Source organism: Camelus bactrianus, chromosome 3, assembly GCF_048773025.1.
Source record: "Camelus bactrianus isolate YW-2024 breed Bactrian camel chromosome 3, ASM4877302v1, whole genome shotgun sequence".
NCBI classification, from domain to species: domain Eukaryota; kingdom Metazoa; phylum Chordata; class Mammalia; order Artiodactyla; family Camelidae; genus Camelus; species Camelus bactrianus.
Genome location: NC_133541.1, coordinates 37,381,404 through 37,408,329, shown reverse-complemented (window position 1 = coordinate 37,408,329; position 26,926 = coordinate 37,381,404). Strand labels below are relative to the sequence as shown.

At 39.7% G+C, this 26,926-nt stretch overlaps 1 protein-coding gene across 1 annotated transcript; it reads left to right on the top strand.

Moving 5' to 3' along the window:
• The first annotated feature begins 261 nt into the window (after positions 1-261).
• MCIDAS (multiciliate differentiation and DNA synthesis associated cell cycle protein) lies at positions 262-7,601 on the top strand. The gene is made up of 7 exons (XM_074358233.1): positions 262-628; positions 716-812; positions 993-1,084; positions 4,267-4,339; positions 4,897-5,120; positions 5,739-5,849; positions 6,111-7,601. The coding sequence occupies exons 1-7, from the start codon at positions 512-514 to the stop codon at positions 6,549-6,551; spliced, it is 1,155 nt and encodes a 384-aa protein (XP_074214334.1). The 5' UTR covers positions 262-511; the 3' UTR covers positions 6,552-7,601.
• Positions 7,602-26,926: the final 19,325 nt, after the last annotated feature.

The following is a 26,926-nucleotide window of genomic DNA, read 5'->3' as shown; positions in this document are numbered from 1 at the left end:
TGGGAAGAAAATGAGAATCGTTAACTTTTTCATTCCCGCTGTCCACACGCGGGAAGGCAATACTCAGCGTTAGGGACCAGTAGGGCTAGTCCGCTCCTCCTTCCCTCCCTTCCTCTGGCGCGGCGGAGAGGTGGCGGCGCCAACGCTAGCCAAAAGGGCGCCCGCGGGCCCGAGCCCCGCGCTCGCGGCTCCCGAGGGAAGCCGTGTTGCCAGGTTGTGTTTAACGCCTCCGCCCGCGCACAGATTGTCGAGGGCTGAAGGCGCCACCTCTGGCGCTCAAGCGCGAGCCGCCCCTCCCGCGCCACGATACTCTCTTCACTGGGCCCTCCCTCCCGTACCTCCACAATCTCCCCTGGCTCCACCCCGGCCACGCGCCTCCCCGACCTCCGGCCGGCTTCTGAGCCTGCAGGCGTCGGGCGGAGCGCAGGGTGTGGGGTCGCCATCCCACCCGAGCCGCGGCTTCCGAGCAGTCGGCGTGGGGCTCCCGGGCCGAAGCGGGTCGGGAGGCAGGATGCAGGCGTGCGGGGGCGCCGCTGCGCGTCGTCGGGCCTTCGACAGCATTTGCCCCAATAGGATGCTGGATCCGCGAGACCGGCCCTTCGGCAAGCCCGGGAAGCCGGAGAGGAAGGTGGGGCCGCGGGCCGGGGCAGGGCGGGGTCCGCACGCTTCGGGCCCTGAGAGCTGACTCGCGCTCACGGTTTCTGTGCTCGGCTAGTACGACCCTCCGCGGAAGTTATTTCCCAGTCGCAGCGGCGGCAGCCCGGTGTCGGTGTACGAGGATCCCCCAGACGCCGAGCCGGCTGCGCTGCCAGGTGAGCCCCTTGGCCCCTACGCGATCCCTCGGGTTCCTGGCGCTGGGTGGGTGCGGCGCGCGCGGTTCGTAAGAGCTTCTCTCTCAGGGACTTCGACGTCCTGGCAGCTGTGCCAACGGCAAGCCCTTGCAGAGAGGCTTAGGGTTCGCTCTGCGCGTATCTTTGGTTCTCCCTGCGCAGCCCTCACCACCATAGACCTGCAGGACCTCGCTGACTGCTCCTCGTTACTCGGGTCCGACGCGCCGCCTAGTGGTGACTCGGCCGCATTACAGGTACCTCCTCTTCCCGCTAGAGCCTTGCGGCTCTTAGCCCAGACTTCGATTCGGGAGTCATTTCTCGAGTTTCCGCTAAGAATAGTCTTAGGTGGGGAGCGCAGGTACTCTGGCTAGCTGGGGAGATGTCCTGCAGGAATCCGAGCCTCAAGGATAGGAACATCCTCCTCCCTCCTAGTATGTTAACGGTGGCCGTGTTCTCAGAGCTGTTTTGACCAACTTGCGCCAGGCAGGCTCACCTGGAGGACTCCCCTGCCAGACAAGTCTCTGGTTCCCCTCCCCATCTATTCCTTGGAGCTGCGACAAAGCAACGTGGAGATTGCACACTGCGGCACAAGGCGGGTAGGTGGGAGCAATGTTGCGTTCTGGGCACCTGACACTCGTGCAGTCTGTTTTCCCAACAAGCCCTTACAGGGCTGTTCATTAACCATTTTCATTCCCTGGATGTCTAAGGAGTGTAGCGATCGGAAGATAATTTCTCAGTCAAGATTGGAATAAACGAAAAGAGTTTACATTTGGAGGAAGCAGGAAGAAAAACAAAGGTCTCTGGAAGAAATCTTACTGAAAACTTTCCTCTCTGCAGAGATAGCCCTTCAGCAGTTGAGCAATTTAAGGGCCTTTTCACCCCTCCAAAGACTACTGTCACAACCCTCATGGGGCAAAGAGGCATCCTCCCTCCCACTTACTATTATCCCACTTCTACCGCTTGCCAGGGCTGACACTCCCAGGCAGATGATGGAGTGGCATCATCTGAGGCCTGGTGCCCAGAAGGACAGGAGATCCTAGTTAGACGCAACCTGCAGGAAGAGTGTAAGTTCCAGCTTCCTGGAAGCAGGTGCTGGGGATATGAAATTTCACAGTACAGAACTCTCCAGAGGATATGACCACCCCCCCCACACACACACACACAATTAGGGTCGGTGGTGGAGCAAAGCTTCCCAGGGCCTTCTGTAAGTGCTTCTTAGAACTGGGATAGAGTCCTAGACTCAGGGCACGTGGTCAACGAGAGCAGAGATTGTTAAGGGAGGATGTGAGAGTAGGCATTGCCCTGCAGGGGCCATTCTATTATTCTATTATTCTTTTTAGATCTGGATCCTCAAATAAGATAAGACAACCTGAGCATCTTTCAACTGGCCCAGAGGGCTACATCACTCCCTTACTCCAACATGTTTATTTTGCATGTAACAAAAACCAAGTAGGTTTGTGCTGAATTTTTGCTTATTGTATAGAGAACATAAATTTGACATCATATTCTGGGTTAGTCTTATTTTTTTTTCTTTCTCCTGTCTGTGTTGGATAAATGCAAGTTTTTTAAAAATCTAATTGGAAGATAGGATTAAAAGTTTCAAGGACAGAGCTCATGCCAGATGGCCCAAGAGGTCCAGAACTTGTCCTGGGGAAGGCAGAGCTGGTGCAGGGGGAAATAGACCCCTAGGGAAAGATTCCAGGGGGAAATCCCTGGCCAGTGCACGCTCTGGTCACGTTTCCCAGCCTTTTTTCCTCTTGGGTAAGTGGACAGAGAGAGGGAATGCTCTAGCAGTGTTTGAGGTCCATAAAGGGGCAAGACTGGGATAAAACAGGAGGATGTATTTCCTGGGCCCCAATCCCTGAGTTGGCTTCCAGTATCTTAATGGTTAGGGTTCTTCTCAAACCTCTACTGAGAGGAAGACCTTTTAGCCCTTGGAAAATGACTCTCATTTCTGACTCCTTCAACCAGGGCAGAATTCATGCTTTAGGATTCATCTGGGGCCCTCAGTCCTTCCTTTCTAAGCCCCCTTCCCCTAACAGCCTCAGTTCCCAACTAGTGCTAGAAGGCTTCCTGGTTGAAGCTCTCCTCCCTGAGGGAAACAGATACTTGTACATTCTTTGAAGTTAGTGTCAGAATAAATTCCTATTCTCAGAAATATCTAAATTGTAAAGAAGGGCTTTTGGGAGAAGAGTATGATTAACCCAAAGGAATTTTAAAAATCCGATAATAATGCAATCAGTTGAATAGAGATATTTCTGATGCACATATTGGATGCATCCCTCACAGCATGCCACTTGAGACACCTCTGTCCCCTTCCCAGTGCTGTCTTCATTGCAAGCCAGGCTTTCCTAAAAGAGAGAGAAAGCTAGAGGCAATGCGGTATAGAGAAGAGAGGACTGAAATAGGCACCAGCATTCTGGGACAGAAACTCCAGTTTCACTATTTCAGAGCTGGGTGGCTCTGGGCAGTTCAATTTCTCTGAACTTCAGCTTCTCCACCAGAGGAGGAGTCACTTCCTGGGCCCTACCTGCTTCCCACATCGGTGTGAAAATTAACAGAGAGACTCGACGCAAAAGAGTTTTGTTAACTCAGTCCACGAATTTAGGGACTAAGAAGTTTCCTGGCCTCCAACCTTTTACTGTCTCCTCCCCCTCATGCACCCAGGCACACTGCAGGGACTCGGGGGACTGTCCAGTTCAAGACGTTGGAGGTGATCACGCCATACAGAAAAAGTCAATTCCAACTTTTTGAGAAACAGTAGAGCAGCAGGGGCCACGTCTGCTGCGTGCTACAGGAAAAACTTTCCATAGCATTCCTGGCCACTCATATCTTAGTCCACCCTTTCCCTTCCTTTACGGGCTGGGGTGGACGTGGTTTAGCTGTGCCTCCCTCAGACTTGGGGTATGTGGCCTCGAGTTACTGCTTTGATGACCCTGCACGCCGGCGGGTCTTGGGAGGAAGGACGGAGTGTTCGAACACCGAGCTCCCAGCTCTTAGAAAGGTGGCTCCTTGGTCCGTGGGAGGTAAGTCGGGGCTGAAGTTGCGCGGGCGCACTAGGAACGCGCGGGAGGCTGCTGGGTGGCTGGAGGCCCGCCAATGAGGCGGCGCGGGGCTGCGCTGGCTGCTGGAGGCTGGGCGCCGGGCAGGTGTGCTACAAGCTCAAGGACGGCCGCCCGACACAGAGCCACGCGCAGTTTCAGGGCCCGGCAGGGCCCTCGCGCCCGGGTCCGCGCTTCTTGAGTCCCTCTCCCCGTCATGGCGGTGCAAGCCTACTGGATACCGTGTCTCAGACAGGGTTTTGATTTTCAGGTATAAGTTTTGGCTGCGAACCTGAGTGCATGCAGACCCACCGCCGAGCCGGGGAGGATAACTGTCGGTCTAGGAAATGTTTCAGACTCCACATTAACTAGTTTACACCTCTGGTTTATTTCAGAACCATTCCTTGCCAACGGCAGCTGACTTCGATCTGCAGGATTTCAGAGACACGGTGGATGATCTCATCGCAGGCAAGTGCAGTCTCTTTGCAGTTTAACAGCAGGGGTATCCTCCACTCCTCAAATCAGACTAGTTCAGATTTCGTGGTCGTGAAGGTGGTAAACTCAGCGCCTGTCAACGACTCGCCAGCAACTCATCAAAGGATCAGGCTCTTCCATATTTAGGGCACCCCCCCCCCTTCCTAATGAAGATGATGTATCGCTGGATCTATTGCACTTTCTCAGTTTACCCGTGTGAGTTCTGGGAGAGGGAGCCCTACGCTGTGATGTGGTCAGGAAGCTGCAGAGCAAAGGATTTGTACCACTTCAGGCAAGTTTGCCCTGGCCACCGTGGCGATTCAGTCCAGATCATCTCAACAGGCATTTATTGAGCACCTGCTCTGTACGTACAGGATATCAAGAAGAGTCTGGGGATCGTAGGAATTGCAGAGTGAGGGGTACTTTATTTAAAAAAAAAAAATCTCCACACAAACCCTACATTCCGGAGCGGCATTTTCTCCCTCTAGCTGGCCGGGCACGAGTCTGAGGCTGCAAACCCAGCCCCTCTCTTCCTCTGCTCTCTTCGTCAGACTCATCTTCTTTGATGTCGCCTTCCCTGGCCAGTGGAGACTTCCCTTTCTCTCCTTGCGACGTACTGCCGTTTGGGTCCTGTCTCTCTCCGCCGCTGGACCCACGGGCCCTACAGTCTCCGCCGCTGCGCCCTCCCGACCTGCCCCCGCCAGAGCAGTACTGGAAGCAGGTGGCCGACCAGAACCAGAGGGCGTTGGGGGACGCGCTCGTCGAGAATAACCAAGTAGGGACACTGGGCTGGCATCCTGGATTCCTGGGGTGGGGACAGGGTATGGATCTCCTGGCAGAAGTGGGGGTTGCAGGAGCGGGAATTTGCCCCTTTGGACGTTGAAATTAGTGGTCCAGGGAGTGGTTCACGTAGCTTCTATCCTCCACTGGCTCTATCTCAGTTTACAACGCCACTAAGTGGGAATAATCTTACCCACCAGATTTTTAATAGGGCTAACAAAATTTACTGAAGGCTTTCTATATGACTGGTATTGTGCTTACCAATTTACTTTCTCCTCATTTAATACCCACAGCCATTGAGCTAGGTACTATTACCAGCCCCATTGTACAGTTAAGGAAACTGAGTTATAGGAAGTTTGAATTTCAGAGGCAGAACCTAGATCTACCTGTTGCCCAAGTCAATGTTCTTCACACCGAGGATTAATTGAGAAACATTTTATCTAAATGCTTTGTTTAAAAAAGTTAAATAAATTGATTATTATTCTCATCAGTGTAAATGTTCTTGGGGCCTCAGTTTCTAAACAGATGTTAGGATCTGGGTTCAATTCCTGCAGAATATACAGACAAGACCGAGCGGTAGCCTACGTCTGAATGTTTGGGTCTCCTCCTGCAGCTGCACGTGACGCTGACCCAGAAACAGGAGGAGATCGCTTCGCTGAAGGAACGGAATGTGCAACTGAAGGAACTCGCCAGTCGGACCCGGCACCTGGCCTCGGTGCTGGATGTAAGTGGGGCGCGGGTGTGTAGAACACGGCGGGAAGTCGGAAATGTTCTTGCGCACCCCCTACCCTGCTCCCAGTGTTGGAACCCGGCGGGGGTCGGGAAAAGGAGAGGACCGCTGGGAGCTCGCTGAGTCAATCACTCTCAGGGGTCGTCTGAGTCAGCTGAGTCGCGCCGTTTGAAGTGCGCCCAGGTCTCCTTTGAGCGCCCAGCGGAAGGCGAGTCTGGCTGGCCCCAGGGCGGCGCTCCTCCCCATCTTTTGTAGAAGCTGATGATCACACAGTCCCGGGATTGCATGGCGGCAGCCGAGCCCTTCCTGCTCAAGGCGACTGCCAAAAGGAGCTTGGAGGAATTGTTCAGCGCTGCGGGGCAGGATTGCGCAGAAGTGGACGCCATCCTGAGGGAGATTTCCCAGCGCTGCGATGAAGCCTTGCAGAGCCGCGATCCCAAGCGGCTCCGGCTGCAGCCCGAGCAGCCGAGCACCGACTGCAGGCCCGGGAACCTGCACGGCGCCTTCCGGGGGCTGCGCACAGACTGCAGCCGGAGCGCGCTGAACCTGAGCCACAGTGAGCTAGAGGAGGGCGGCTCCTTCAGCACCCCTATCCGCAGCCACAGCACCATCCGCACCCTCGCTTTCCCCCAGGGCAATGCCTTCACCATCCGGACAGCCAACGGGGGTTACAAATTCCGCTGGGTCCCCAGTTGACCTAGGATGTGGTCCTCCAAAAACACTGCCCTCTAACCAGATGGAAGAGCCTGGAGGCTAAGCGGGAGCAGCTGAAACTGTTTCCTGAACGTGGCTTCTCATAAACACCTCCTCCTGAAACTTATTTTTTTCAGGAACAACAACAAAAAAATTGATACTGATGCACTGTAAAGTTCTGGTACAAAATACTGTATGTTCCCTCCCCTTTTCACACGAAACTGTGTGTGTGTGTGCGCGCGCGCGCGTGAGTGTGTGTATTTATGTGTATACACACATATGTCACAGTCAATTTTTAAAGTATTTATTTTTAGCAGCTTTGAATTATGTACTTTTCAGAGCTGGAAGGGACCTAGGAAGCACTTAGGTATTTTATAATTACATAATGCCCTACTTTCATAAGTTTGAAAAGGAGACTTTACGAAGTTAAGTAATTTTCTACAATAAGAAGTGTCATCGGAACCTTCTAAGTGATCTCAATAGTCATTTAAAAATTGTAGGCCTAGAAGCCAGGTCTCTGGGTGAATGTTTCAATACATCACTCACTTCCCCTGGTCCTGGAAGGACACTTAGTTTTGTTGCTGTTGAAAACTTTTATTCTAGCTGCCACGATAACAAATTAGGAGAGGTTAGGGTTAAGAATTCCTAAACACTTGTCTTACGGCAGGCTATAAAACAAAGGAAAATGCAGATTCTCGGAGGCAATGGGCTATCGACAAAATAGGTGCTAAACATATTTGTTTGTAATGATCACATATAATTTGTAAAATTTGTGATCTTTATATTAATTATATATAGTTCTATATGTTTAAACAGAATAACCACAGAAAAAGCAAACTTTGTATGAAACATATTGTTTTAAGAAAAAGGCATATCCCATATGAAAAAGAGTATTCATATTTTAGGGTGTTCCTCTTTTTGGGGGGCAGAAACCAAGATTGGAAATCTGGGTGAAAGTAAAACTGTCTATTTGAATTCCATGGATAAAACTTGGGTTCACATTCATGTTTTATATTTCTTGGATTTATCTTTTTAAAAAATATTTTTATTTTACTTGTGTTTGTTTTTAAAAATTCTTTGGTGAGAGGAGGTGATTAGGCTTATTTATCTATTTATCTTAATGGAGGTACTGAGGATTGAACCCAGGACCTCTTGCATGCTAAGCATATGCTCTACCACTGAGCTATACGCTTCCCATTTTGGCTTCATCTTCTAAGAAAAATTTAAGTGTTGTATGGTGCCTTCACTTTGACTTTTCTTTATTCTCTTTTGTCTGGGCTTCCTTTTTCTACTCTGTTGTGAAATTTTGTGAGAAGAGTAGGTCAAATAGTGATTTGTCCCAACCTTCATAGTTCTCAACATGAGGGCTGCTTCTGGTGTTTGGGGGCTCAGCGTGGGCAGGATTCCACTGCATAGCTGGTTCTGCCATCTGAATGCCATTTGAATGGAGAGATCAGGTAACAGGAGAGCTGGGCAGGGTGGCAGAACCTGCTTCGCCAGTTTGTCCTGCATACTGTTATCTGTATTTAAATGGCCATTTAGAAAACAAACACACAAAAGTGATAAAATAGAGCATATTTCCTCATACTTTGTCTAACAAATGGACTCTTAAAAAATATACTGGATGGTTCAGAATCCTTTTTATCAGCTCAAATATAAAGTTACTACAGTTCAGGATCAGGAAACAAAAAACAAAAAACAAAACCAAAAACCCCTTAGTTGTTTCAAGAAACAATCAGCTTGTTAAAAGTCCTTTGCCTCTCCACTTCTCAGTTAGCATTTTCATAATGTATGAGCTTCAATGACAGAAAAGTTAAAAAATTATCTATATGTATTTTTTCCATTTGTCTTATGCCTGGATTTAAATTACAATTCTTACTGCCTTCTAGATTATAGACCTATAATTGTTATGTCAGCCACTGGCAACTCCAACTGCTTATATATCGTCCATTTCTGGGGAATGGGGTTGGAGAGCTCGCCTGTGAACTAACGACACAAACTACTGACTTTGCATTACTTAAAAAATTAGGTTCATTCATTCAACAGATATTTATTGAATGTTACTAAGAATCTTAGTAATACAGATACTGAGAAATCAGGGAAAGACTAAAACACAAAAGTCCTGCCCTGAGGATCTTTCTCCTGAGAAGAGATAAATACTAAGCAAACACATATATAAGTGCTATGAAGAAAATGAAGAAGAGTAAAGATAGTGTCTTAGCTTGGGTTGCTATGATAAAACACCATAGGCAGGTGGTTTAAACAACAGATATTCATTTCTCACAAGTTCTGGATGCTGGAAAGTCCAAGTTCAGGATGTCAGCATGGCTGGATTGTGATGAGGAGCTTCTTCCTGATTTACAGATAGCCATCTTCTTGCTGTTATCCTCACTTGGCAAGGAGAGAAGGCTCTGGTCCTCTTTTTGTAAGGTCACTAATGCCACCACTGGGCTCCACTCACATGACCTCATGTAATCACCTCCCCAAAGCTCTACCTCCAAGCACCATCACACTGGGGGCTAGGGCTTCAACATATGAATTTTGTTGGTGAGGGAGGATGTAAACATTCAATCCTGAGCAGACAGAGACTAGGAGCTGGTGATGTTATTTAGGCAAAGTGATCTGGTCCGAGAAGCCTGCTCTGATAAAGTGACATTTGAGAAGAGACCTGAGGAAGTGAGGGAACAAGACTTACGGATACCAGAGGGAGGAGCAATCCAGGTAGAGGGAGCAAGAAGTCCAAAGTTTCTGTGTGTTGGGGTGGAGGGAGGGAGAATGTGCCTGACTGTTGGAGAACAGCAAGGAGGCTAGTGTTGCTAGAGCTGAGTGAATGAGGGGGAGGGGAATGGGGACACTGAGCAGAAGAGATAACACCTTTAGGCTTTTGAGGACTTTGGCTTTATTCTGGGTAAGATGGGAAGTCATTAGGTATTTTCACCTAAGGGGTCACATGATCATACTTAGATTTTGAAATGAGTGAAGTATTCTGGTTTCTTTGGGAGAATTACAGTAGGGTCGGCATGGGGAAAGAAGGGTGGAAGCAAAGAAGCTCATTTGAAGACTATTGGGATAATTATAATTCATCCTAAGGAGGCGGCAAAATAATGGCCTCCCAAAGATGTCCATGATCTAATCCCTGGATGTTTGAGTTGAGTTCAGGGGAAAAGTTGGGCTGAGAGAAATCAGTCTATGTATGGCATTTAAGGCTATACGTAATGATTAGGTTATCGAGGGAGTGACAGCAGATGGAGAAGTCTAGGGATGAGCTCAGGGCAGACAACAGTGATGAGGAAGAACTTTCTGTTCAAACAGTTGGTGGATATCCGAAATACCAGCCACTGTCATCTTCATCTAAAGCAGGTACAGTTTATAGAAATGGTCGTTCAAGTCAATTAATCCAATGAAATATATAATTGCTGTTTGGAGGGGACCATGGAACAGAATTTAAACACTGACAGGGACATTAGAGATCATTTAGTTCACCTAATATGAAAGCTGAGGTACACAAGTAAGATGCTGGCTTCTGCTTTTAGTTTTGCTAGTTAAAAAAAAAAAAGGATGAGATGCTCTCTCCTCTTAAGATGCCTAAGAATTTACTGGGTGAACTAAGTGGCCTCATAGCCATTCTGTTTTTAGACCCTTGTCTTGATTTGCATTATTTTATGGAATTTTACACAAAAATCAACAAGTCAAGGAAAATTTTTCAAAAATGAGTCTTGGAATCAGATCCAAAACAACTTCATAAATGAACATAGAGTACAGGCTCTAACCCTGGAAAAATTCAAATACCTATATATTGATTTCTTGGTGAGAAAACAATTTACTTAAAGGAGACAAGTAAGGAAACTATTTGACGATCTCATCAAGAAGAGGGAATATGAGAGTCACTGAATGTTTAGCTTTTCCTTATACTGTTTTGAGTAAATGAATTAGAAATAATTTTGTCATGATCAACATGATCTGGCCACAAAAATATTTTCATTCCTGGTATTAAAGTTTCTTTCTAGGCAAGACCCAGTATAATAATTAGACTCCTGATTTTCTGAGAGTCTTAGAGTACAGATGCCAATGACATAAAGTCTCAGCTTCTGGGAGAAGATGGAGTAATGGGGGCAGGCCTGGCTTTGATTAAAGGGAGTTGGGTATCCAAAGATGGAACCGTGCTGACTAGAGCCTCTGACTTCCCCCCTGGGTCAGGCATCTCTGGTGGGGACTCAGCAGTTGAGCCTGGCCCAAGGGGAGCCACTGATGTTCTATCCATCTTCAGTCACAGGGATCCTGAGGGACAATGCCTCGAATATGAAAGGATCTATGAAAGGATCCTCCCTGGAGACAGGGATGGGAGGATAGTCAGAACAGGGGGATATTGGAGTAGAGTTCTCTCACTTCCATCAATTTTCCCTCAGAAGAGAGGGCTCATTGATAACTTCTGGAACAACTTATGTCACAGAGTGCACTTGGCTTATTCTGAACTATTTGTGGAGTGGGGGAAGGCTGTGACCAGGCACAGGAGTACGATTCTGTAGAGAACAGAACACAGAAGTATGGAACAGAGGCCTATCAAGAATTCTGTGTGGTGGTAGGTAGTCTTGGGGTCTTCCCTGAGCTGAGTGAGCCCAAAAACCAGAACTTCTTTGACCTAGTGTTTTCCTCACTTCCTTCAGGAGGTTAACCACCCAATGACTGGGTGCTATATGAGCAATGAAGGGAGCTGTGCCCACTTATCTGTGTCCTTACGTGATGTGAATTCTTTGTACTGCTTGTTGTTGGTTTAGTAGGAAACCTCAGTGAGCAACTTTGAATCAAAGCTTAGCCATTTTCTCCTTGATTCTTTGAACTTATGTTTAGCTATGTGGTCTAGACTAGCTCACGAAGACGTGTTAGCCTGAAATTATCTCAATAATTCCTTCATTTCAAACAGGATCAGGCACTACTCAAGGTGCTGGGGAGACAACCACAAACAAAACCAAGTCCTTGCTGTCATGAAGCATGCATTCTAGTGGGGAAGACAGTTACTGAACAAATAGTGTACAATGTCTGAAAATTAACATGTTATATAGAAAATAAAGCAGTGTCTAGGGATGAGGCATGACAGGAATGACTGAAATAGTCATTGGTTGGCGTGTTTTTAGAACAGTTCCTATAGCAGCAAAATCAGTTTTCAAAAAGAGGCACACATAATTTAACTAGATTATTTTTAAGGGAATGACCTCATAATTGCAAGTTAGATAGTATAAAGTAGTATAAAGTAGTGGTTCTTAAACTGTAGCATGCCTCAGAATCACCTTATTAATACCCAGCTTGCTGGGCCCCATCCCCAGAACTTGATTCAGTGGTAAGTCTGTGTGAAGTCTGAGAATGTGAATTTCTAACAAGTTCTCAGGTGACCCTGATGTCTGGGTCTAGGGCCATCTTTGAGATACACTGTTGAAAGAAAAATTTTAAATATCACTTTTTGAAAGGTTAAAACACATAAAAACCAACCGACCTGATGTTCTGCAAATAATCCTCGTGATTTAGGATGAAATTTTTAATGATAAAACTCATATCTACATTCAAAAAAGGGCTATACTTCAAATAGACAGACATGACAATAATGTGCTTTGAAAAATGATGTTAGATGACTAAGAAGGTGGCTTCAATAATGGACTGAATACCTTCAGTGAAGGGACTGATGTTGAAGATAAGTGTGAAGAGTCTGAATGATTTATTGCTGAACTTTATTAAAGCAGAATTCCCTGCCTCAAAGTACCTTAGACTGAGTTATAGACGGAAAGTTGCCAGGGCCCTGGAGGCAGCTTGGTTCTGATGCTGTGCAAAAACTTCCCCTTCACAAAAAGTGCATTGATTTAAAGAGAGAACATTTCACACACATCTCAATGTTCTGCAACTCTGACCAAGCCTAAAAATGCATTCTTATAATGTGACCACTGGCCTATTAAAAATGTTATTTAAAAATTCTATGTTTTTTCTAACTCACTGGGTTAACAGAGTTTTTCTTACCGCCCCAAGTACCTAACAGATCCTTCTCTGAAAAATTCTACTCTCATTTTAAGGAATGTCCAGTACTTCTGTCTGGAGTGAAATTTGATTCACTCATTTATTGAGGTCCTATATTTTATTTTCATCTAGTTGTTTATATTTTATTTCCACTTACATCCAGAATTAATCTAAGACCATTTATAATGAAAACGTACATGAAGTAGGACAGTTAAAATTGAGTATCATTTAATGTAAGGAAATCAGCATAGTTAAGGTAGTAATTTGCTTTGATTCAATCATTCCTGCATTTAAAGACCTAAAGCCTTCCTTTAGGTAAACACCTGTTCAAACTTGCACAACTATTTTCAATATTTACTTTAAAAAAGCTGCTTAACAAAATACGAGGTAAATCAGACATGACAATTATTTACATTTATTCGTATTGTAGTGATACAAGGGAAACGAAACACCACAGATTTACTTAGGATTTACATGAGCAGCCAAGTAATAATTAGAAATTGCACTTAGGTATAAAGATGTGGAAAATTCAGTTATTTCTGAGCCATGTCATGGTTTAAAGAAAATACAAATACTGTGTTACGTGAGGGATAATTATAGCTCTGAGCACTTGCTTAAGACCATGCCTAACTCTTGAGGTTTCGTGATTTGTCTTTCATTTATTTCTTTAAAATGGAAATTCCTAATATAGAAGATATCTTTTGGGGTTGCTTCCAAACTCATCACAATTGGCCCCCTTCTGGGAAGAGACCTGAGTACACAGGGTTGGGTCTACTGAGTTTAGGTTGTCACCACCCTCTTTCTCTCAACAGCCACAACCACCACCAAGAACTGACTGAGCCAGGAGATTCTATTTTTTTTTAAAACAGAATTCAGGGGAGGATATAGCTCAGTGATAGAGCATGTGCTTAGCATGGAAGAAGTCCTAGGTTCAATCACCAGTACCTTCAATAAATAAATAAATAAAATTAAACCTAATTGCCTCCTCCCCTCAAAAGTTAACAAAGTAGAAAAAACCCAGAATTTTTGAGATGTAATTTACATGCTATATAATTCACCCACTTAAAATATACAATTTAATATTTTTTAGTATATTAAAGGGTTTTGCAACCATCCCCAACCTAATTTAAAAATATTTTTGTCCCCTCTTATAAGAAATCCTGTACCCATTAGCTGTTACTTCTCATTTTCCTCCTCAATCCTCCAGCCCTAGGTAATCACTTATTTTCTGTCTCTATAGTTTTCAAATTTTGGACATTTCATATAAATGAGACCATATAATACGTATTTTTTTTGTGACTAGCTTCTTTCACTTACTATTATATTTTTAAACTCATCCACGTTATAGCATACATCAGTGCTTAATTTCTTTTTATTGCCAAGTAATATTCAAATGTTGCTGTGAATATTTGTATACAAGTTTTTGTGTAGAAGTATATGTATTTTCATTTCTCTTGGAAATAAAATATTTAGGAGTGCATTTGCTGGGTCATATGATAACTCTGCATTTAACATTTTGAGGAACTGCCAAACTGTTTCCAAAGCTGTACCATTTTATACTCCCACCAGCAGTGTATGAGGGTTCCAGTTTCTCCACATCCTTATCAACACTTGTTATTGTTTATTTTTTTGATTATAGCCATACTAGTGGGTGTCAGTAATATCTCATTGTGGTTTTGCTTTCCATTTCCCAAATGACTAATATTATGTTGAACATTTTTTCATGTGCTTATTAGTCATTTGTATGTCTTCTTTGGAGAAAAGTCTTTTCAATCCTTTGCCCATTTTAAACTTAGGTCATCTTTTAGAGAAAGACAAATATCATATAATATCACTTAAATGTGGAATCTTAAAAAATGATACAAATTTTATTTATAAACCAAAAATAGACTCACTGACATAGAAAACAAATTGGGTACTAAAGGGAAAAGGGTGGGGAAGGGATAAATTAGGAGTTTTGGATTAACAGATACACACTATATAAAATAGATAAGCAATAAGGACCTACTGTATAGCACAGGGAACTATATTCAATATCTTGTAATAGCCTGATGGAAAAGAATCTGAAAAAAATATGTATGCATATGTATAACTGAGCCACTTTGCTGTCCACTTGAAACTAAACTAACATTGTAAGTCAACTACACTTCATAGAAGTAAAATTTTAAAAATTGGTTGTCTTTTTATTGTTGAGTTGTAAGAGTATTTTTAAAATTAATATTCTAGATACAAGCCCTTTATCAGATAAATGACTTTCACTTTCTCCCCTTCTGTGGTTTGTCTTTATTGATGCTATGATTTGCAGGAAATATTCTTATTTTGATGCAGTCCAATTAATTTTTTTGTTTTGTCACTTGTGCTTTTGTTGCCATAACTAAGAAACCAATGTCTAACTCAAAATTGCAGTTTTACTCCTATGTTTCCTTCTGAGTTTTATAGTTTTATCTGTTAATTTAGGTCTGTGATAAATTTTGAATTAATTTTTGTATATAGTAGGTGTTCAAACTTTATTTTTTTGCATTGGATATCACAGGTACATCAGCATTATTTGTTGAAAAGACTATTTTCTTTTTTTGCTTTTTAAATTGAAGTATAGTTTACAATGTTGTGTAAATTTCTGGTGTACAGCATAATGTTTCAGTCATACATATACATACATATATTCCTTTTCATAACAGGTTACTATAAGATATTGAATACAGTTCCCTGTGCTATACAGTGGAAACTTGTTTATCTATTTTATATATAGTAGTTAGTATCTGCAATTCTTGAGCTTCCAATTAATCCCTTCCCAGCCTCTTTCCCCTCTGGTAACCATAACTTTGTTTTCTATGTCTGTGAGTCTGTTTCTGTTTTGTAAATAAGTTCATTTGTTTCTTTCTTTTTTTTTTTTTTTTTTTTAGATTCTACATATAAATGATATCATATGGTTGTTTTATTTTTCTCTTTCTGGCTTACTTCACTGAGAAAGATGATCTCCAGGTCCATCCATGCTGCTGCAAATGGCATTATTTTATTATTTATTTTTATGGCTGAATAGTGTTCTATTGTATAAATATACCGCAACTTCTTTATCCAGTCATCTGCTGATGGACGTTTAGGTTGTTTCCATGTCTTGGCTATTGTAAATAGTGCTGCTGTAAACATTGGGGTGAATGTATCTTTTCAAATTAGAGTTTTCTCCAGATACATGCCCAGGATTGGGATTACTGGATTATATGGTAGACCTATATTCAGTTTTTAAAGGAGTCTCCATGCTGTTTTCCATAATGGCTACACCAAACTACATTCCTACCCACAGTGTAAGAGGGTTCTCTTTTCTCCACACCCTCTCCAGCATTTATCGTTTGTGGACTTTTGAATGATGGCCATTCTGACTGGTATAAGGTGATACCTCATTATAGTTTTGATTTGCATTTCTCTGATAATTAGTGATATTGAGCATTTTTTCATGTGCCTATTGGCCATTTGTATGTCTTTATGGGAGAATTGCTTGTTTAAGTAGTCTGCCTATTTTTGGATTGGGTTATTTGGGGTTTTTTTGTTGTTATTGTTGTTATTAGGTTGTATGAGCTGCTTGTATATTCTAGAAATTAAGCCCTCGGCAGTCGCATCATTTGCAAATATTTTATCCCATTCCGTAGGTTGCTTTTTGTTTTGTTTACGGTTTTCTTTGCTGCACAAATGCTTGTAAGTTTAATTAGGTCCCATTTGTTTATTTTTGTTTTTATTTCTATTGCCTGGATAGACTGCCCTAGGACAGAATTGGTAAGATTTATGTCAGAAAATGTTTTGCCAATGTTTTCTTCTAGGAGGTTTACAGTGTCTTATGTTTAAGTCCTTAAGCCATTTTGAGTTTATTTTTGTGTATGGTCTATGGGTGTTTTCTAACTTCATTGATTTACATGCGGCCATCCAACTTTCCCAGTGCCATTTGCTGAAGGGACTGTCAAAAAGACTATTCTTTCCTCCATTGAGCTGTCTTGACATCCTTGTTGAAAATGAATTGGACATAAATGTAAGGGTTATTTTTTAACTCTTGATTCTATTCCACTGACCTGTATATCTACCTTTAAAGCGGTATTATGCTGCCTTGATTACTATAGCTTTGTAGTAAGTTTTGAAGTCAGAAAGTGTGAGTTCTTTCAACTTTTTTCTCCTTCAAAGTGGATTTTGCAATTCTGTGTCTCTTGCATTTCCAAATGGATTTTAGCACTACTTTATTAATTTTCTGCAAAAACCCCAGTTGTGATTTTGATAGGGGTTGTGTTGAATGGGTAGATCAATTTGGACATATTGCCATCCTAACAATACTAAATTTCCTGATGCATGACTATTTCCCCTTTATTTAAATCTTCTCTAACTTCAGTAATGTTTTGTAGAGTTCTGTGTACATCTTTTACATCTTTTGCAAAATTTATATCTAAGCATTTTATTTTTCTAATAGTATTTTGTTGTTGTAAATGGAATTGTTTTCTTAGTTTTAATTTCAAATAATCTCATTGCTAATGAATAGAAATACAATTTTTGCATATTGATCTTGTATCCTGTAACATTGTTAAATTAATTTATTAATTCAAATAGTTTAAAAAATTGATTCTTTAAAGTTTTCTATACACAAGATCATGTCACCTGCACATATAGTTTTACTTCTTCCTTTCCAATCTGAATATCTTTTATTTCTCTCTCTTGCCTAATTGCCCTCACTAGTACTTCCAGTAAGATGTTGGATAGAAGTGGGGTGGACAGACATCTTTGCTTTTTTCCTAATTTTAGAGGGAAATAGTCAGTCTTTCCCCATTAACTATGATGCTTATTTTGGGTTTTTCATAGACATCCTTTATCAGTTAATGAGATTCCCTTTTTTCCCTAGTTTATTGAACATTTTTAATAAAAGGGGTTGGATTTTTGTCAAATGCTTTTTTTTGGTATTTATTGAATTATTATTTATGTGGTTTTTGTCCTTCATTTTATTAAAATGTTTTATTACCTTGATATTTGGACCCAAGATATTCTTGATGTATCAGAATATAAGAAGTCAATCAGAATTCCCTTTCCTAGGAAAACTCAAACTTTGAACTTAGGTTTAGAGACTTGTAGTCACTTTGATGGCAAAATGCCATTAAATGGGAGGAGATCCAAAGCTTGATATCATCAAAACTTTGGGAGTAGGCACCATTCAGAGAAGAGGTCTATAGTGAAGCACTGCAGATGGAGATCATCAGTAAAGTGAGCTCTGGCTCTTGGAGGAGCTGCACTAAGAGAAACTGGTGAAAATCTTCATGCAAAGGAGAAGCCACTTTGGGGGTGGAGAAGGGCATAGGGCAGAAAGACACTGTCAGCTAAGGAGCAGACAGCCCCTCTCCTTTTTTTCAGTGCAAAGAAGAGGGAGATCTTTGTGTCAGGGCTAAGTGTCAAGGGATTGTTGATGCCTGGATAAGACAATTCTTTCTTGGTGATCTCAAGGCATTGGGGAAAACTAACAGTTGTTCCTACTTACATTGAAATCAGGAACACCTGCAGTATAAAGTCCTCTAAAACATTACGAGAAACAGAAACCATTTGATATTATTAACTGTTTTGTTTCTGTAACTTAAATTATTTTTTGGCTTTTCTTTTTTTTGGAGTTTGTTTTTTGAGAAAATGGTAAAATTTTAAAACCACCATAGCTTTAATTGCTACAGATTTTTGTGAATAGCACCTTTATGCAATTGAATCTTCTCAGCCTATTATAAATCTTAGATTTCAGTTAATTCCAAAGGATATAATGTATTGCTCAACTCTTAAAACACAAACACAAAATGTGGCTTTTGTTGACGGATGAACATGGATTTGGTTTGATACACAGTGTGGATGGTAAACATGTTTGCTCATCATCACACTGGAGGGGACTTGCACACTTGCTGCAAAACAAAAACCAGTCCAATGAGTACTGTGATGCCTTCTACTAGTAACTTGGTGTAAACGAAAGGGCATTTTTAAAGCTGTGACCAAAATTAAGACATTTTCTTCTTGTAAATATTAATAATGTTTGAAGAAACACAGTAATCAAAAAACGTAATGTTAACTGGCTTTCACCATCTACTATATTTGTGGGAGGATGGGAAGAAGGGAGAAATGACTTCCAAAGGTTACTAGGTTGAAACAGCTGTCATTCCTCCATGAACCTAGGTCAATTTAGTGTCTAGAGATTAGATATATAGAGCAGAAAAGAGAAATGAATGGGAAAAATCTTTTAGTTACAAACCAAAAATTAATCTTTCCCTAAAAGTAGAAAAATAGCAAGCTATCTACTATTGAAAGCAACACATGTGTAGAATTACTTCCTAACATGAAGATTTAATCTAAGTGTCTTCGTCTTCCCCACAAATCTTTAGATTTTATAAAAATATTTATGAGTAAAAGACCATAAAATAAGAGCATAAGACCTTAGAAAACAATATAATTAATGTAAATTATAAATAATGTGAAAATTATTGTAAAATTAATGTAAAATGAGCCTTGAAAATGCATTGTATTACTTTTTTCATTAAAAAAATTCCTTTTTTCTTTATTGAGGTATAATTGACAAATAAAGTTGTAAGACATTTAAAGTGCACATGGTGGTGATTTGATATATATACATTATAAAAGAATTCTCCCGCATTGAGTTAATTAACACACGATCACTTCATAAATTTTTTTTCTTTTTTTGTTGGTCAGAATCTCTTTTTATCCTTAACTGCCTAATCTAAGAAAGGAATTTAACTATGAATGTAGATACCACATCCATTTGGATTTATAAAATTATTTATTTTAAAATATATCATTTTTCTTCTTGTCACAGTAATACATGTTTGTTGTAGAAAAGAAAAATAAATATGGCCATTTAATAATTCATTAATGTAACTAATATGTACACTGAACACCTACTGTGTGCTAGATATTGGGTATATATTGGTGAATAAAACAGGTATGGATCTCCCTGTGGAGCTTAGAAGCTAGAGAATGAGACATACAATAAACAGTAAATACAAAAATATGTAACTTAAAATTAGAATAGATACCTTGATAAAGACAGGGTCCAGAGACAGAGAGTGACAGTGGAGAATCCACTCACATAAGGGAGCTCGGGGAATGCATCTCTGAGGAAGAAATTTTCAGTATTAAACTTGAAATTTTATCAAAGCCATACACACATGTGATTAAAAAATCAAATAATAGAGAAGAACTTATATGAAAAATAATGATCTGCTCTCCTTATGTTCCCATCCCCACCCTGCTCACCAGATGCAGCTGTTTCTCTCTCTTCTGGCCATTTCCCTTGCTAGCTGTCGCTGTTATCTCTAAATCACTGGTTTGCAACACTGGCTCTCATTTGAATCACCTGGGGAGATTGAAAATGTACCAAATATGTGGGCCTCCCCTGTGAAGATTCTACTGTAGCTAGTTGTGATGGTGTCAACATTTAATTCTGCTTTGGTTAGAGAATATGGTTGCAAGATTTTGATCTTTTGAAATCTGCTGAGATTTGTTTAATGGCCTGGCTTACGGTTTAAATTGGTGAATGTACCATGTGCATGAAAAGGATATGTATTCCACAGTTATTGGATGCAGTCTTTAAATTCAATTAATTAAAGTGGCTGATATTGTTGTGACAATTACCTTATTATCTTGGCTGTGAAAGTTTCTAACTTTTTGTTTTTGATATCCTTGACAGTGTTGAGGAGTATCAGTCAGGTATACTTTACTATGCCCCTCTCTACTGGCATTTATGGTTTTCTCGTGATTAGAGGGGGTTATGTGTTTTTGGGGGGAAGATCATACCAAGTGCCATTTTCATCATATCAAGGGTACATCCTATCAACATGTTGTGACTACTGATGTTGACTTTTATCACCTGGCTGATAGAGTGTTTGTCAGGTTTCTCCACTATAAAATTACTCTTTCTTCCCCTTCTCTCTGTGAAAGTCAGTATGTGTATTCCATACTTAAGAAATGGAGATTATGCTTCCCTTCATTTGGGTAAAGTATCTCCATAAGTTATTTGGGGTTTTTCTTCATGGGAAATTTGTCTCTTCTCCCCATAATATTTATATCTTGATGCTATCTATCTACCTACCTACCTCCTACCTACCCATCCTTTCATCTATCAGCTCTTTCCTTTTCAAGTTAATAAAGAACAAAAAGTAATAAAAATGATCTTGATCTATAAGACTTGGTATTATTTCTAAATTTAAATTGACTTGTTTTTGAGCAGAGTAATGTTCAGTGTGTTTGTTTTCACTTTTATGTAATATTTGGCTTTTATCTTAAGCTTCACAATACGATTCTCTACATCTATTATTTATCCTTGCAATGATTTAGTCTACATACTAACACTATTAACCTTACTTTACAGGTGAAGGGGAAAACTGGTTAAATGCCATTAATAAGTTCTCATAGCAAATCTATGAATGAGTTGCCTCTACAATTGTTTCTTAGCTTTACCCTCATCTCATTGGACTTTGTTATGTTTATGTGTCTCTTTGTAAATTTTAAGACTTTTAAGAAAAAAAATCTCATTCATTTGTTTCTTACTTTTGGTACTCTAGTTTAAATGTTCCCCTGTCTTTCAATAATGAACTTAAAACATATTTTAGACCAAAGGGGAGAAATTAAAGCTAGATTTTTCTGCAATGCTTAGGAAACCACTAATTAGCAAAAATGAAAAAGTAAAATATTATTTTACTTTTATTAAATATCAAAAAGAATATTGCTTTGAAAGTAAGATTAACACCAGTATTGCACAAAAAAATGTAAAACTGGAAATCCAACAATAAAGAACTTACAGGTGTTACTACTTAGAGAAATGTTAGCTTTATGCTCTTTTGTTTCTTGATTGAAAGCAAGACATGTTGGCACTAAATTTAGAAAGTTTGGCTGATACTTATTCTTAAAAGTAAACACTCCACAGTAAGTGGCTTAGCCATGATGTGTGTACGCCAGGAGTGGAGAGCCCTGCTACATGGAGGGAATGGAGAGAAGAGGGTAAGTGGGGGAGAGCTTGGCACGAAGAGTCAGGTTGAGGAAACGAAGCTGTGTGTTCAACTTACCCTTATGGAAATTTTAAAATGAGTTTAAAGTTGTTAAATGAATAACAAAAACAGTTATAGGGAAAAAATCTTTACACAGTTGTGATATAAAGAAATTTTAGCATCTAAAAGCCACGTCTATAACAGGAGAATGGCATTTGTATCTGAATTTAGTGTAGAAAATAATTTACTCAATAAGTATTTTATCTTTTGAACTAAGTACTTAAAGCACCCTAAAGCTAGGTACATCATGGGCCAAAAATGTTTAATAGATTTATACTGAAGGGGAAAACTTTATAGCTAGTTTGGAAAACCTATCAACTAAATGGAACTACTAGGTCAAATCAGAATGATAAATTAAAACTGAGTGTCAAAATGTAACAGATGTGCCCTTATTCTATTAAATGTATTATATTTATTGGTAACACATTTTTATCACACCAGTTTATGGAATCTCATATAGTATATAACATTGATAGATTTTCAGTTAATCAGGTAAATAGTCTCTTATTAAGAGGTCTTATAGTCTCTTAGCTTAGGCTTGTTTTTAAAAATTAATTTTGGGGAGTACAGTTAGAGTAGAAGACTTTGACTGAACATAAGATCTTGTCCAGCGTGGTATCTATGAATATTTGTTGGCTTTACTCATTTAGAGCATTTCTCCTTAAAAATACCTGAAGAGATTCTTTTACTTTGAGAAGTTATAAAGAAGACGGATCAAAAAGAAGAGAATCCACAGCCTATGAAATAAATCAAGCATTATTTACAAACAAGTCTATGCACACTGACAGCTGATGACAAAGGGCCTATAATGCAGAGTGTGTTTGCAGTTAAGAATTAATCATTTCTTGGCAGGGTGATGACAAAGCCCTGGGCCAGACTGCTTCATATAACTTGTCCCTGTTTCAGCCTCTTCTTTTTAAAATCTCCATCTTTTGTATCATTCTTTGGCCCATTTCTATATTCCCTGTCTACACCTGTCCACGTGAAATTGATTAGTTCTTTGTACCCAAATTGATAATGCTAACTGCAGAATCTGCAATCTATTTACAGTTGCCCTAAAGTTCAGTCTTTCATGTATGTACTTTCTACCTCAACCAGGGAGACTACATTAATTATACTCTGCAGTGTTGGCTGTTTCTGTTCTCATTTCTTATTATGCAAAATGATGTAATGTAGGAAATTTAAGTAATGTAATGCTCCTTTAATTTAAATATATTCTACCTGGAAAAGCTTATTAATTCTTGTGCATACCTTCTGTGAAATGATTCCTAGTATATTATCACTTGCTGCATGAGAAGGGGTTTTATAAATTATCTTGGTTTTAGCAGTGAAAGGAAAAATCTTCCAGGCTCATACATTTCCTGAAATCTTCTTTTTTAATATTTAGGAGATTATGTACTTGGATAAACTCCTTTGGGTTTGCTTCCTCATCTGAAAAGATAAAAAAATAGGCTGGCCCCTTATAGGCTTAAATATTCTATGGTCATAGATAAATTCATAGAAAATCCTTATAAATTTTAAAGAGGATAGGGTTATTGGGAAGCAGAAAACATTTCTGTTTTCCTTTGAATAAAATTAATGATCACAGCAAATAAGTGGAAAGACATTTGAAAACACTTGATTATCCTGTTATCTTAATAGTGTTTCTTATTGCCAATGTAAATGTTTAACATTTTCATATATATAGTATTTAGTATCTGCGAATCCCAAGCTCCTATTTTATCCCTCCCCGCCTCCTTTCCCCACTGGTAACCATAAGTTTGTTTTCTATGTCTGTGAGTCTGTCTCTGTTTTGTAAATAAATTCATTTGTGTCATTTTTAAAGATTCCACATATAAGTGATATCATATGAAGAGATTTTCTCTTTCTGGTTTACTTTCACTTAATATGATGATCTCCAGGTTGAATTTATTTATTCTAATTTTAGCTTTTAAATAAAAAGATAGGAAATCTTCATGTTATTACTATAGTCCAGGGAATCTTCTGCTAGTAAAATGCTTTTATGTGTAGAAACAGGTGGGCATTTTAGGGAATATTTTCAGATGAAGTTTATGCTATGTGTATATACTGTTAAAACAAACAAACAAAAAACTGTAGTGTCTTTGTAGAAAGTAGCAAGAAAACCTTAACACCAGCATTTAAACCAAAATACTGAGTTGTTAAGAGCTGTGCTGGAGCATGTAATAGTTTTAATCCTAGCTCAACCATTTCTAGCTGTGGGATCTGGCGTGCTATTTAACCTCTCCATGCCTCAGTTTCCCAGCTGCAAAATGGAAATGCTGGCAGGGCTTACTTCACAATCAGGCATAGTACACAGGTTTTATGCATAAGTGAATGTGTTAACTGGAAGAAGTTACAGAACTTACGTTAGAGCTCCGTAAATGTTAGCTATTATTTGTAGAGAGCTCTAACATTTTAAAAGTACTCTTACATACATTTTCTCACTTGATAACACAAGCACCCGGGGAATTTACACTCCTTCTGCTTCAGTAAAATTATGAACAGCTTGTTTTTGGCACTTGAAACTCTGATATCTGTTGCTCTGTCTCACCCATTTATCACTATTTGATTCTTGCTTTTACCTAATTTCTGCTAAGATGTCAATAAATAACACTGAATAATGTGACCCACCCAAGGAAATTTCCATGCTAAAAGAGAAATCTTAGAAACAAATAAACAAACAAACAAAATTTGTAGAATCCAAAGGAAAGGCAACTCTACAATCACATTATTAGGTACAATTACATAACATTACTGAGGTAGCCAGACCTACCCACTCTGCAGTGGGGTTCTGATTTTTATTACAATTTAGCATATATATTGTATCTATTCTAAAATCAGCTTAAAAGTCCTAAAAAATTAAGAGTTTTCAAAAACAATTGACACTTTTTTCCTTAGATTTGTTAGGCCTCTTATGCTAATAAAACAAGATTTAAATTTTTTTAATTTTGAGACTTTTTTTTGCAAAATGAAGCATCTTTTCTTGTTACAAAATCAGTGACTGCAAGCAAGAAGAGTAACATAAAACACCTGTATTTCTCTCCCTTCAATGGGAAATTTCAGACAGTTTTGTTATGTACATACATACAAATATATACTTAACAGGAATCGAGCCCTATCATACCCCCATTTTTTCTCCTACCTAATGGTATTGATGATTCTTTTACAATTTTTACTTCTGAAATATTTCAATGACTTCATTTCATTATAGAGATGTAGAATAATTTATTTTACCAACACTCTGTGGCTAGATATTTAACAAATCTACATGGAATCAGGCACATTTCTATAGTTATCTCAAATGTGAACAAAATGCTAGGAAATTGAGGAAAATAAGGCATTTTTTTCTCCAAAATTCAGCCTTTCAGGCTTTTATAATGATGGTACAGTTTTGAGTTCTATAATCTAAGATAAATATTGAAATTTGAGGAGTCAGAGGAGGACAGTAAGCAAAGCACTGAGAAATAGGAATTGAAATGATTTAACCTTAAGAAGAGGAAGCTTACAGACAACTATATATTTATTTATATAAAAGGAATATTCCACAACACCTTGTATTTTAATATGTCACTCTGCAGTCTGTCAATACTAGAATTATTATTGCATAGGTCTCCCCTTCACTTTTAGTCTGAGGGTTCTCAGAGGGCAGAAATGATGTCGTTGCTCTATTTATGCTGTAGTGCATGCTGTCTACTGAACAGGACATCTCAAAGGAACAGAGAGCAGCCAAAGGTTAGTCCTGCCTGCAGTCACTATCCTCATTTTCATAAGCTTCTAGAGGAATTGCCAGCCATGTGACTCTGTAAATATTGCTAAGTGTGCTACTGTGTTTTTCCTATTCCCGTGAAGAAGAATTCAAGAGTTTTTCCTTGCTGCCTTACTCTAGTAAATCAGGTCCCTGTGTATAAGGTTACTGAAAGGTAAACATAATTGTGTTGAAATTAGGACCCACTTGCTAATTTGAAATGCACAAAATGTTAACTAACTGCTTCTGTATTTACACAGGTATGTTTGCCTACTGCTAAGTGTAGTTGGAAGTGTTTCATTTACATGTGATGATCTGACAGGCTTGTGGTGCAGCTGAGAGGCAAGTTTTCCATAGTAGTGACACAATTCAAATTTTCTGGGCATTTTTAAACTAAATTTCTAGGAGATAGAGCTGTGCAACCGCTGCAGAAAAAAGAAAAATGGTAGCACCCGTGGCATACAGCCAATCCATGTATTCAAATTACGCTGTCTCACATTTTGAGGGTGGTTTTAAATTTTAACTAGCCTCATGAGCAGTCAGGTTGTTTAAGTTTGTTTGAGTCACAACTTCCTATATTTGATGACAAAATAATTTAGGTGGCTTGTACCTTGGTGAAGTAGTTCTAATTCTGATTCGGGTTAGTTGGTATTTATTAACAGAAAATAGAAAATTTGATGAAATCTTCATTTGTATTTAGTAGCCCGTAACAAAATAAGGCTCTTATTTAGTCAGGTCTCTAGTTAATAAAGACAAACATCATACCTTATCTCCTTACATGTTGTCCCAGAAGAACTCTTAAATTCCCTAGTAAATTGGAGTTGTGGGAGTTAAATATTATTACTTTCTTATGGACGTACTGGGGGTTGAACCCAGGACCTCATGCATGCTAAGCATACACTCTACCACTGAACTATACACTCCCCACTAAATATTATTTAAAAATAGCCCCTTTCTTTATTCCACTGCTAAAGTTTGTATAACAGTGCTATAATGTATTAAGTACAGTGGCTGAACATAGTTGGCATTCAATACATTTTAGCTATTTACCTTTTTTCAAGAAAACAGTATCTGAATCTAAAAACTCACTCAAAAAGTTAATGGGTGCAGCTACAATAGACAATAAATTTGAAGAATCAGAGTGAAAAGAAAATAGCAATTAAGAAATCAAAGACACCAGGATGCATATTATGTTGCATTTTTTAAGCTAATAAGACAGCCCTATAGTCCTGAAGACTTTAGAGAACAGAGCTAATTTTCCTTGTTCACAGTGCCACCTTCAGGAAAGAGAGGTTTCATTTTAATTTACTGCAAATGCATTCTTATTAGATGAAGCTAGGTCAAATACTTGAAGCTTAGGCATAATAAAACTGTTTTAGTGTTAATTGATTATCATGAGAATGTCTACACTGATTCTTTCTGCCTGGCTGTGTTCAATGAAGGAGATCAATCTGAGAGCTTTTAAATTTTAATGTGGGGTATTTACAAATATTTGTTTAGAAATGAATGCATATGTTTTCTAATCTATTTTCTTTTGGAACACCATACTTAGGTCACAATATATAAATTATGTGATT